The sequence below is a fragment of the Primulina eburnea genome, chromosome 5 (genome assembly GCF_022965805.1).
Source record: "Primulina eburnea isolate SZY01 chromosome 5, ASM2296580v1, whole genome shotgun sequence".
NCBI classification, from domain to species: Eukaryota; Viridiplantae; Streptophyta; class Magnoliopsida; order Lamiales; family Gesneriaceae; genus Primulina; species Primulina eburnea.
Window position 1 is genome coordinate 972,044 of NC_133105.1, and position 13,282 is coordinate 985,325.

At 35.2% G+C, this 13,282-nt stretch overlaps 2 protein-coding genes across 3 annotated transcripts; one reads left to right on the top strand and one right to left on the bottom strand.

Annotated features, from left to right (window-relative positions):
- The first annotated feature begins 2,223 nt into the window (after positions 1 to 2,223).
- Positions 2,224 to 5,673, top strand: LOC140831553 (isoflavone reductase homolog). 2 transcript variants are annotated; one of them, XM_073195302.1, is made up of 4 exons: positions 2,224 to 2,643; positions 2,824 to 3,064; positions 5,000 to 5,185; positions 5,374 to 5,673. In XM_073195302.1, exons 1-4 carry the CDS (start codon positions 2,314 to 2,316, stop codon positions 5,538 to 5,540), a joined length of 924 nt encoding a protein of 307 aa, XP_073051403.1. In that variant the 5' UTR covers positions 2,224 to 2,313; the 3' UTR covers positions 5,541 to 5,673. The 2 variants fall into 2 exon arrangements, with proteins under 2 accessions (XP_073051403.1, XP_073051402.1); XM_073195301.1 differs by having other exon boundaries at positions 2,228 to 2,643; positions 4,982 to 5,185.
- Positions 5,674 to 6,889: 1,216 nt separating this feature from the next.
- Positions 6,890 to 12,305, bottom strand: LOC140832043 (CSC1-like protein At1g32090). Its single transcript, XM_073195814.1, has 11 exons — positions 11,762 to 12,305; positions 10,374 to 10,526; positions 9,857 to 9,992; positions 9,599 to 9,700; positions 9,296 to 9,415; positions 9,110 to 9,194; positions 8,684 to 9,020; positions 8,253 to 8,498; positions 7,766 to 8,090; positions 7,452 to 7,685; positions 6,890 to 7,371 (listed from the first exon to the last, which is right to left on the bottom strand). The coding sequence occupies exons 1-11, from the start codon at positions 12,073 to 12,075 to the stop codon at positions 7,096 to 7,098; spliced, it is 2,328 nt and encodes a 775-aa protein (XP_073051915.1). The 5' UTR covers positions 12,076 to 12,305; the 3' UTR covers positions 6,890 to 7,095.
- Between the last annotated feature and the right edge of the window lie 977 nt (positions 12,306 to 13,282).

Below are 13,282 nucleotides of genomic sequence, written 5' to 3' on the forward strand. Positions count from 1 at the left end.
TTAATAGTCATTATAATTATTCAAAAAAATATATATTAATAGTTCAGATTTCTATTTGGTGTTTTAAAGGGATGGTTTGAATTGTGGGATATGACGTATAAAATAAAGATGATGAAAATTTGTCGGTTGTTCACCTACCGCAAATTCTGTTCACTTGGGCCTCACACACTACTTTGTTTGTTTAGGCAGATTATTTATTTATGCCAACAAAAAAACTTCAAATTTAGAAAATTATGTTTATGTTCCCAAAATACATCTATGGGTTCGCTTGGTATGAAGAATGTGATAATTGAATGATTAATAATTTGATTGATAAATGATTGATATGATAAGATATATAATTTTAATATCATGTGTGGTGTGAAATTAATGAGATGGATAAAATCATGCTAAATGTATTATTGACCAAAATACCCTTCATATTATTATTTTATTTTTTTATTTTTATTTTGAGAAAATATTATTATTTTATGTATTAAACCAATAATATTCTTTTCTCCCCCAAACCTAGAGGCCGTCTTCCGAAGAATAACAGATGAAATGAAAAGCCTCTCACTTCTCTTCGTCGGTGAAGATTGAAATCTGAGGCGAGATCCGTGAAACATCTGAATCGAAGAGGTAACAGAGAGCTTGACCATGTATTTCTGAGTATAATTTTTTTTCCTTACAGGTTAGGTCAGAAAAAATTCGACGCAGTGGATGAGAGCAAGAGCAACCTGTGAAATCAAGGAATTGTGAGTTCTTTTCGAGAAAATTATTCACGTAAACTTTTAATTCCTAGTGTAACAGAAACCATTTAACTAGTTTGCCGCTGCATTTGATTTTTTCCTGTGTATTACGCGTACTGTATTTTCGGTTTGTATCCTATTTTTGTTCTTGTCTCATTAATTTTTCGGTCATCGATTTCTTTATTATTTGAATGCTATTATGAAAATATGTAAAAGATTTCTTTTGGAAGCTGAAAATACGTAAAGAATAAATTGCAAATTTGTTTTCTTAATTCAGGGGTATTTCGGACATTAAGCTGTAGTGGAATTGTGGGATAGGTTTTATCCTTCTTCTATGAGTGGATCTGTAGTCCAAGACATACAGTGAAAACTGTCCTCCAAATAATCAATGTTAAGTTTATAAATCAAAGCAAACAGCACATTATTAATTTATCCACCCTTAATCCTACTAACCAAACTGGCCCTTAATGTACTCATAGACAATCTAAAGTTTTATAGATTGTCTTTAATAGATTATTAAATTGGTAGTGCCAATAAAATAAGTTGATTGATTAAAGTCTTCACTTAATTTTACTGTAATACTAATATAAGACGTTCGGACTTATTATTTTATTTTTTAATATTACCGTTAAATTAATATATAATAAATCATTTTCAAGGATAGCGAGATATAAATTGAAGGCAAAAACTTGTGTAAGACGGTCTTACATGTCATATTTGTGAGACGGATCTCTTATTTGGGTCATCTATGAAAAAATATAATTTTTTATGCTAAGAGTATTATTTTTTATTGTGAATATGAGTATAGTTGACCCGTCTCACAGATTAAGATCTGTGAGATACTCTCACGTAAGACTAACTCTAAAGTAAAATAAGATTGTTAAGAAAATTTAATGAAGGGCATTTTCTTTAACATAAGAGTAACATGTTTACAAAATTTGGTTTTTTTAGCGTGCAAAATTCTTCATGAAACATTTAATAATTGTCGGCAAATCATTAAAATATATTATCTAAAGAAACCACTACAATATATAAAAATCCATAGAGTCCATGATGATCGACGCTGAAAGTAACTTTAATTTAACTGTGTATAATGGTATATGATTTTTTTTTACGAGATTGTATTGTCTATATTCGATTAGATCCATGAAAAAAATATTGAATAAAATATTAAAAAAAATTTGGGGGAATTGATATAGATATTAGGCAAAAACTTGTGTGAGACGGTCTCACGGGTTATATTTGTGAGACGGATCTCTTATTTGGGTCATCCATGAAAAAATATTACTTTTTATGCTAAAAGTATTACTTTTTATTGTGAATATGGGTAGGGTTGACCCGTCTCACGGATTAAGATCCGTGAGACGGTCTCACATGATACCTACTCTAGATATTATATGATAAATACACACCTGGTTTGTGTCGTTTTCAGACATGAATTCTTATCGACGTTATATATATATTTGAGTAAGTTTCACTTCAGATTTGTTACGACACCACCGCTATATAACGACTGCTCAGTTTCCCGGGTCTTCGATCAAGCTCAAAAAAAATATAACAGCAATAATAAATAAAGATCTAAAATATGGCAAAAAGTAGGGTTCTTGTCGTGGGTGGAACAGGTTACATGGGAAAGAGGCTTGTCAGGACAAGCCTGGCGGAGGGCCACCCTACTTACATCCTCCGGCGTCCGGAGATCGGCCTTGACATCGACAAATTGCAGCTCATGTTGGAGTTCAAGCGTCAGGGGGCGGAGTTGGTGGATGGATCCTTTTCCGACCACTGTAGCTTGGTGGAGGCGGTGAAACGAGTGGACGTGGTGGTATCCGCCATGTCCGGGGTGCATTTCAGGAGCCACAATCTGTTGCTGCAGCTGAAACTCGTTGACGCCATTAAAGAAGCGGGAAACATCAAGGTGACAAATTGTCGATCACATCTAATTATTAGCGGTTTTGAATATCTAAAATTTTACTTTAGCAATCATATCATTTAAACCGATGTATTTATTATTTTGTTTTTAAGAAAATATAATAATTAAAAAGATATAAAAATGTTTCCGAAAATGAATGCAAATATTAAATAATTTAATTTGCAGCGATTCTTGCCTTCGGAGTTTGGTTTGGACCCTGCGCGAATGGAGCATGCCCTTGAGCCAGGAAGAGTTACTTTTGATGAAAAAATGATTGTAAGAAAAGCCATTGAAGAAGCTAAAATACCTCACACGTATGTCTCCGCCAACTGTTTCGCCGGATATTTCGCCGGAAATCTCTCTCAGATGGAAACTCTTCTTCCTCCAAAGCACAAAGTCTCCCTATACGGAGATGGAAATGTCAAAGGTGCAAATTTAGTGCATGCTTATTATTCACTTAAATTTTAATTAATTACGTCAATATACTGCCTTTTCTATTAATTAAATCACTTCTCCATATTTTTTTTTTAAAAAAACAATTGGCTTAATATATCTGAATAATTCAATACAATTATTATGATACTAATATAGTTAATGTTATGATTATATTGATACCACTAAATGTGACACACCCATTTTATAAAATAACAGCGGAATTTAAAATTTTTCTTTGAAAGGAGGAAAGATTAAAATTTCATAGCATAAAAACATTTACAAATATTTGTAATTACATGATCAATGAAATGATAAAAGCCAAAATATAAAATATCATTTTGATCATGTATAACAAAATAATCTTCCACTTCCTTCCATCTCTTATGCATATGACCCCGGCTCCAATCAACGTCCTGGCCCGTCGCTCTTATCTGCATCACATGAAATAACTGAAATGAGTATAAAACTCAGCAAATGGAACTCTTATATAGCAATGATACATAGCATACTCTGAAAATCATGACTTTGAAAACATTAAATATCATCAACTCTGAAATATGAATATCATAGCATGAATAATAATAACGATGGTATTTCTCTTTTCTCTGGTATGGATTGACATCTATATAGTATCTCTGTCTCTTACCTATATCCCATCGATATAAATCGACAACTCTGAGGGATATAAGCCTATGGTCGTTGATCAACTAATTGCATGCAATCTCTGACTATGTATCTATCAATCCATAAAACATTTGAACTCTCTCTTTGACATTTCATCAAACACTTTGAAAGCATTAATCTCTTGTATTCCCTTTCACAAATTGAGACATAAAATGCCTCCAATATATATATCAAGTGTATCAATACATAACCATGAATCAAATGAAGGGAATAACACTTTAAAATCATTGAAAACAATACATATAGTATCATGTGAGCACAAGGAATGAAATTCCACTTACAAGCACTTGGAACCTTGTATCTAATCTATTGATAGCAATCCTACAACAATAAACCATGTATTGAACCATCAACAACTCAATAATCATAAACCCATATCAATTAATCCATAAAACCAACACATCACCAAACCCATGATTTCTCCCAACTCCAAAACCAAGAATAAACTAAACCAAAAGCTTACCTTAGCTTCCTTGAACCAAAAATAACCTTGCTCTCACTCCAATAATCCAACAAGAGGCTTGAATCAAGAGAACAAAAGAAAGAAAATGGAACCCTAGCTCACCCCTTGAGAGAAGAATCGAGAATGAGAGAAGAAATGAGAGAAAATAGAGCAACACTTGTATATAAGCACTTAAAACTCCAAAACCACGCTTTTTGAAAATCGCTGGACGCTGGGGCGGACATCTTTTTCCGCCCGGGCGCGGAACTCTCGGCCAAAATACCAAATTTTCGAGCAAGGCTCGCTGGGGCGGACAACAATTCCCGCCCGGGCGCGCGCTCTGCGCACTGCCACTCCAAAGATCGCTTCCGAAACGCCTCTTCCCGACATAATTTGGAAAAATGGTAAACTTAAAAGTTGTAGCTCTATGTCTTATCTTGAATCCCTCAAAATTTCAGATCATTTGGACGTCTGAGTAAAAAGTTATGCCCATTCTCCCAACATGTGTCACTGGAGGAACGTCGAAAATCTTTCATATACATGATACATGTGTATCTGAATATCACAATGATATATTATGTTAGATACACGTATCTGCAATCTTCTAAATAGGTATAGTCATTCAGAGCAGGTATGAGTCGACTTGACTACAATGAAAAATAATATTTTTTTCATAAGTTTGAATATATCGGAGAAGAGAGAGAACAATTCCTCTGTTTTTCTCTCATTTGAACGTGCGAGTGCCTAATCTTATTTTTTGATGATTTTTTTTAACAATACTAGCTATCTATATGGATGAAGATGATATAGCAACGTATACGATAAAGTCTATCGATGACCCTCGCACGTTGAACAAGACATTGTATTTGAGGCCACCGGAAAACATTTTAACTCAAAGAGAGTTGGTCGAAATATGGGAGAAGCTTACGGGAGAAACACTGGAGAAAATAAACGTTTCAGAAGAAGACTTCCTAGCTCAATTAAAAGGTAAATAATTATTGGCACAAGAACTAAAATCACATTTTTTCATGTAGTACAAGTTCAAGAAGTTCCCAGATCCGGTAAGAAACAAAGCAATATCTACGATAGTAGAAATAAAAAGTTGTAAAAATGAAGGGTTAAAGATTATATATATGTTGCTCATCTAATTTTCAACTCTCCTCGGCATAATGCAGGGAGTGACAACTTTGTTATGCAAGTTGGAATGGGACATTTCTATCATATTTTCTATGAAGGAAGCTTAACAAACTTTGAGATTGGTGAAAATGGAGAAGAAGCTTCACAACTTTATCCTCAAGTTCGCTACACTCGAATGCGTGAATATCTGAAGCGTTACCTATGATTTTCTGCACTTGTTTTGCCTTTACAAAACGGCTGCAATACCTTGAAATGCATGCCTCATTTAACTGTCAAACGCCTTTTTTGAATTTTGAATTAGTTCTTTGTCCAACATTGCATTTGTCCCTTTCTGTCTATGTTCTCTGTGTTTTTAGTCTTGTAGCTAATCATATCAACGAATATTATATTCACTAAAACCAAACCACATTGAGAGCATATAATGTCAACTGTGTTACTTTAGTACGAACTGAGGTTACGAATGCAGAAATAATGAAATCCCATAGCCAATTGATTCTCCGATCCGAGCAGCCATTTTCATTCAATGTTTTCAAATTTGCAGCAGTAATGCCTTCTTTGATGACGCTTTAGATCGAGGTAAATCCTATCGTGTGAATTATTTATGAGAGAGTCAGTTACATTTGTGAAGTTATAGTTCAAGTCAGGGTGGTCAAAACTCAAGTTCTCCATAGGCTTGACTTGATTTTTAAAATCACTCGACTCGCCATAATAATCTTTCATCGCACACCTCGTCGTCTAACCACAAGTCCCCAAACCAAGAGTGAGTGGCCATTTTCTCCCGGTCCCGTGGTCCCCAAACCGAGTTTCAAATGTATCAGTCGGATAATCGAAACTCTGCCACAAAACAGTACCTGAAGAGCCACAGATTACCACAAAGTCGCGGACACGTTACACGCCTGCATGTAGCGCGATGGGTCGTTTCCTCCATCGTTCACGATGTGATCAACAACCGGTGTCCACTTATCGTAAGAATGGGGCTCGAATTGTTTCCAAATCCACACTGGAAAGGAACCGCGAGCCGTGTACCATACGGCTATACAACTCTTGTTACATGTTTTTAGGTGTCGTATAAATCAATTTTAAATTTTTACTTCATCGTATTTGTTACTTTTCTTTCAACGTCGGACGTATGTAGTTCCTCTCCAAAATACAAAAAATAAAGTATGTAATGTCATCTTAACAATCACTCAAATTATCAAAAGTTCTTTTGAAAAAATGTAATAATAGAACCGAAATTTAACAATGTAAATAATAAAAATCACAAAAATAAAGTATAAGAATAAAATGATAACTTTTACAATATTTTTATTATTGCTAAATACTACAAATGTACTAATAAAGTATATAAACTTGCTAACTTGTGCATATTTTTTTTTTGTAAAAGACCAATGATATGTTCAATAAAAAAAATATTCGATATTTCCAATTAACATAAATTTGTTACACCAAATATAAATTCATTTAAACCAGAAATTACTAACTTTGGGGAATAAAAACATTAAATAAGAAATGATGATTGATTAGCAGTGACTTAAAAAGAGTGCAACAAAGAGGTAGAAAAGAATCCTGATTGGCTTCATTACCAAGTTAGTAACACCAACCACTGACCAGTTTTTCAGTTACATCAAACTAACAAAACTTTAAACTAAAATGTTAGAGCTTTCTATCGAGTCAAGCTGTAATGCACAGCTAGAGATTTCCACTAAATCAAATATGGACTGAAGCTTCAATGTCAATGGCCATCATGGTGTGATTCAATATCATAACCTATACATATTATCCCCTGATTCAACTTCGTAGTGTTGGACGTTTTGTGGTGTCTCGTTTTCACGATGATAAGCGCGATGAGGGAAAGAAGAACTGAGATCATTTTGTGAGGCACTGGCAATGTGGGAGTCGTTCTTATCGATTCTAACTCCAACCAACTCTTCTTCAAAAGAGTGGAAAATGGGATGCAAGTATGCATCAGACAAGTAAGTTTTTAAGCTGGAGTCTGATTCAGAAGCAGGATCTTGCGTATCCTTGGTAATGGCTTCCTGTAGAGGCAAAGAGAGTTGCCTTAAAACGTCCAATTAGATGTACAGAATGATAGATTCAGCAGGACATATGATCTTACCTCAAGAGGATACTTTCTGAAGGCCGGTTCAAAACGATTCTTGCAGTACTTGTGGAATGCGAGAGTCAATATAGGTAGCACTACAAGCAGAGGAGTAGAGTTTGCAGCCTTTTTTGTGCTCAATAAGCCCATAAGTAGCAGCTGTGAGATTATTAAGCTTGCTATGATTCGACCGTGAACGTGTGGCCAAAATGCAGCGGCGCTCTCATATTTTTGATTATACACATTAATAACCTGGATGTAACAAAATGCATGAATATGTGTGTGTACTCAAAAGGACAAAAAAAAGGTTTCACTGCATGAGATGGACTAACCTGATGACGATACACGAAGTACGCAAAGGCGAAGAATACAAGTATAAAAGGAAGAAGTATTGGGGTGATAACCATGTACACAATGCCGAGAAGGTAGTAAAGCTGAAGGCTTGGTAAAGCTTCGGGAAAATCAACGCTACCAGGGTCCATCGCCTTCTCCAAATCCCTTTCAGTTTTTACGATGAACATGTTCTTCAGGTGGAAAATTACTAGAGGTTTCAGACGAAGGATTTCACTGGCGATCCCAGCCCAACCATCAACCATGATGTATGTGATAAAGAAAGTAGCCTTCATTGGTATGGATACACCGATATTTCTTGGGATTCTTCAGTTAAAATAATCGAAACAAGTTAAATTTGAGAACTATCTGGTAATAGATTAAGCATGAAAAATTTATTTGTATCACAAAATTTATTTTAGTCGGTGCAAAATTTGATCTTGAATATTTCCAAAAAATAGTAGAACCAAGAAGAGATGGAGACACTACTGCGTAGCTGATTGGTGGAGGAAAGCATCAAGTTGCTGGAATGCAGTTCCAGTCACTAGACTGCCTAAAAACACATTGACCAACATGAAGTAGTAGTATTTTGCAGCCGTTCTTCGTTCTAATACTGAGACTGCCACATGCCCCTCGATTTTTGACATGATCATCAAAATTACTGGTAGAAAATACAAAAAGACTTTGAGAGCAAAGCCTGGAACAAAACCCTGTAGAATTGATTTGACAAATGACCTGCAACGCAGATGGAACTGCTTGTTAAATTTAAGAAATAAACAGAGGGGCTGGTTTTTTAAAAGGCCCTACTCTCTGTGTTTGTGTTTCTTTTTAAATAGTCCTCTCCTATGTATTGATATGTAGAATGATGTAAACAATACCACACAAGGAATGACGATTTTTTCATTTTGATAGCCGCTTACCATTCAACAACTGGCCTGAGAAATGGCGCGACTCTTTCGAGCCCTTCCAGATTCGCCAATGATTGAACAAAAGCAATAGGAATCATGTAAAAGAAAACCAACGCGAACACAGCTATTGAAATCAGAAGTTTCCGAATACTAAGTGAAAAAAACGTTATGGCCAAATTCTTCCAGTATACATCACGTGGTTCAGGGGCCCAATTTGTCAACCACAATGTCGGATTTTTGCTCTGTTGCGTCTGGGCACAAACGGCAGCCCCCCATCTGGAATTGAACGATACAAAGGCAGCTGGTGTGACAGATTTAGACTCCTTGAGAATTTTTTGGCGTTCCACATGTCATCTAAAAGAAAGGACCAAAATGATTATAAAAAATATCAAAAAATAAATATAGAAGCATGTCTCAAAGAGAAAGAACAAGCACAATTTACTTTTTTATCGAATTCTTTTATTTGCTCTTTGTAGAAGTCAATCGAGTCGACTCTTTCACCCCACAGTCCGAGGCAGCCTCTCTGAAAGGCAAAAAGGGTTATCAATGAAAACAAGACTACTTAACGGTATAAATACTTTTCAGAATATTTTTCTTGAAGGAATTTAAATAACAAAGTAGCACCTTCCTAGTTGGTCTCTTTCCTGGATGTCTCTCGAATTTAAGTTGATTGTAGTCCAGCCAATTTTGGAGACGGTTTCTTTTTGTAACTAGTTTAGCAAACTTATTAGCATCATATACACCCTGCAAGAAACCGGTACAAGCCAACAAATAAAGGTTGAACAATAGAAGACTTTTCACTAGTCAATATAAAGGGTGAACAGGCGTTTCTGAATGAAGTTGTAGAAATTCTATTTTCGGGTCAGAACCTGAATTTTATGAAAACAAAGTTTTTCAAAATAAGAACTTTTCGCTACAATCTATCACCTGGTGGCATAGATAGTGATCTGGATGGGTTTTCTGAAAGAAGCTCTCCACATTATCTGATATTGAGCGTCCAGAAATGCTCGGCACGTTCCTAACAAGAACCTAAGGATAGATCAAATGGAACAACATACAATGAGAAAAACCAAAAAGATGCAGCTTTGAAGTGAAACGAGGAAAGAATTTAGTCGCATTGACTCAAACTAATAACACTAAGAGCAGGATTCTTTGATTGTAAAAGGCATTAATAGTCGAACTCACTGTGAATTGTTCAGCGTGCCTGCCTTTTGAAGCCAAAAAATTCAGTCGCATTGACGCAACTTTACCATATTCCTTATAAAGCATGAAACAAATCCAAAACGTGAACAAGTACTCCAGTGATATGTGGATAAAGAACCTGAAATTCAATCACGATATGTATTTTCTCAGCAAAGCATGCATAAGTAGCAGGACCTAAACAAGATAAGTATCAAGAATGCTACGATGATTTGAGTTCCTATATTTTGTATTTGATGATAAATCACCTTATCTGTGTGATTCTGCACAGCTGGTAACGTGGATGTTCATTTTTCCTTAAAAAATTTCATGTTCACCAATTTGAAAATTCAATTTAAACATACTGTACAGTGTACACTGAACCAAGTTATATTAACATTTTATATACTTAGAATAAACTTAAATATTTTGGTACACAAAATAAATGTAAATGATGACAATGTGTCCAAGGTGAGATCGTATGTAAGTCATGTATTTCAGGGAAGAGAGACATGAAACTTACTTGAAGGAATTGGGACGAATATTTGATATAGAAAGCTTGTCGATGTTGCTGACAACCAAGTCACGCCGCAGGAAAAATAAAGTACCACCGGATGCATTCACTGGAAGCAGAACTAGGAGTGCCACAATGGCCACAGGTCCAAATATTTTTAAGCTGTCAAATGTAAAAGAAAACAATAACAAGGGTAAGTGACCTGAAAATAATCTCTGCATTTTTAAAAATAAGTTAAAAAACGAGATGACATTATTATCTAAGAAAACTTTGCACTAATCATCATGTTTAACTAAATTCTGCTAATTGTGTGAACTCTAGGGGAGAAGAGGACCATGTTATGTCGGCAGAGCACGATGCTCACAAAATCTTAAGACATAAATACAAGAAAGCGTCCAGGAAAGTTCAGATTTTTGAGGCAAAATCAAAGCCTAGAGTTCCAGCAATGTGATACACGTAGAATTACTATAAAGCAAACTTGAACCCCAACAAATTCCAGGAATTTACAGTACAAAAAGAACAGCTTCTTTAATTTTAAGTGCACCCAAGGCCATCAAATTAATAACAAATAAAAAAATTTAATTCAATGAGTGGGGCCTGAGTAATTGAGTGAGATGGAACGAGAGTACGAACAAGAGGGTAATCCTAAATATTTGAGGAATGAATCTTGATTTTATAGAAAAATTACATAAATTTTCTTTTTTCCAATTCAAATGACCATATGCCCCAGCCAGGTCTTCGGTCAAATAAAACATAAACAAAATGTTTTTTTTCTTCCTGAAATTGATTCACAAATAATGTCTGGGACATGATACATAATAGACGGACTAAGCATCAGAAATGGCCGCGCGAGCAGAAAAGAGAGAGTGAGCGGCCATATTCGGTTGCCTTCGAACATATTGAAGTTTTAAAAAAGGCAGTTAGACAAGATTTAACAACTTCTTGAAATAAAACATAATGTTGGAGATAGATGATGTAAAATCCTGCAATAATGCCAAATACCACCTATTTTCAATGGAAACAAGCAGCACATACAGAAACACTGAATTAAGGATGAGGAAAAATATTGCTTGGTAGTGCCATATATATAATACTGGTTTCCAAAAGAGAATTAATCATGACAATAACATAATCTGATCCAGCGATCACATAACTACAGACCACAACACAAACAAAACGAAAACAAAAACCAAATGGAAGTGAAAATGAGAACAGAAGGGGGGACGTTGAAACTTTGGCAAGCATGCAAGATTACAAAAACTTGAAAAAAAAAACAGATTAGTGAACTAATAATTCCAAAATATATAGTTTCTTCCAACAGAAATATGCACCACTACACATCATCCATGAAGAAAAATGGTAATAAATAAGTAAAAAAGTTGTGATCTTGAAAGTACCCAAGATTATAGATCCTCAAAAAAACAGCAGAATCAAGCCCAGCATGGTTAATAATATCAGATTCACTCATCTTCAGAGCCTGAGGCATCCAGTTCAGAAACGTGAAATAAGTCCAGATATTGAGATTCACAAATTTCCCCCCCACGCCGCCCATGCTCCCTGGGGTCGTCCTCTTCCCAGAAATGTACCATTTGGGAAAGTAAACTCTATCGTTGATTGGCTGAATCCTGAGCAGTGCAAAAGCCAGCAAGAATCCAATAGCACCTATTATGTTAAAAAGAGCCGATACCCCAATATCCTCAAGAGTCGCCATCTTTGTTCCTTATGCCTGAATTCACAGAAAGCCGCATAAAATGCAAAACAGAAAGAGAGAACCAAGAAGAATAAAAAGGTAGCTTTTGAAAGCGAGTTTTCAAAAAGCTGAAAGCAAAGAATTTTTCTTTTTTGGGTGGGTATGCTATATCTTGCTTTTACGCTCAGAAAATAGTTTGTTAGTATTTTATTCAAAAAGCTCTTTGTGTCTGCAAATATGCGATGTGTGTGAAGTTGGAACCAACAAGCATACTTTTTGGTTTCTTCGAGGATTTGACTGAAAAAGAGGAATTTGAGGTCAAAAGGAATACTGTAAGGTGGTGGGATATTGGTTTTAGTTTAGTGCTCGTGATTGAGGATAGTTTTCTAATGTGTTTTTGGATTAATATGTGCTGTCGTGGGGTAGAAAAATGAAAATTTTGGGTGTTTTCTTGTTTTTCGGTCTCCTTGGTGTTTGTGCTCCGCCGAGGAGAGCCGATGGGCGGTTGTTGATATGGCAAATCGCTCTAAGATCGCCGTGAATTAAGTGAACTCGTGCATACACATAATTCCAGATTCTGTTGATAAATTATAATTAATTAACGATATCATTGACTGCATTGATTCTTGAGTAGGTCTCATGTGAGACCGTCTCACGGATCTTAATATGTGAGACGGGTCAACCCTATGGATATTCACAATATAAAGTAATACTTTTAGCATAAAAAGTAATACTTTTTCATGGATGACCCAAATAAGAGGTCCGTCTCACAAATACAACCCGTGAAACCGTCTCACACAAGTTTTTGCCTTGATTCTTTATATAAAAAAGGAAAAGATTTTCGAGGTTAGAATATGGAAACAAGGCCATATAAAATTACCTTTATTTTCCTACAATATTTGTCAAATGTATATGGAAAATTCCTTTGTTTCAAACTCCAATATATTTGTATTGAAATTGATACATGCTACAATGTCAAAATATTGTCTCATTTTCAAGCTCCCTAATTTGATTGAAAGAACTAAAAGTTTAAGGGTGGTCACAAGCTAGTTCACTCCAAACAAATCATTGTATTATGTAATTGACAAAAATTTGTGTGAGACGGTCTCGCATGTCGTATTTTGTAAGACATATATCTTATTTGGGTCATACATAAAAAAATATTATTTTTTATACTAAGAGTATTATTTTTTATCGTGAATATCGGTAGAGTTAACACGTCTCAGAG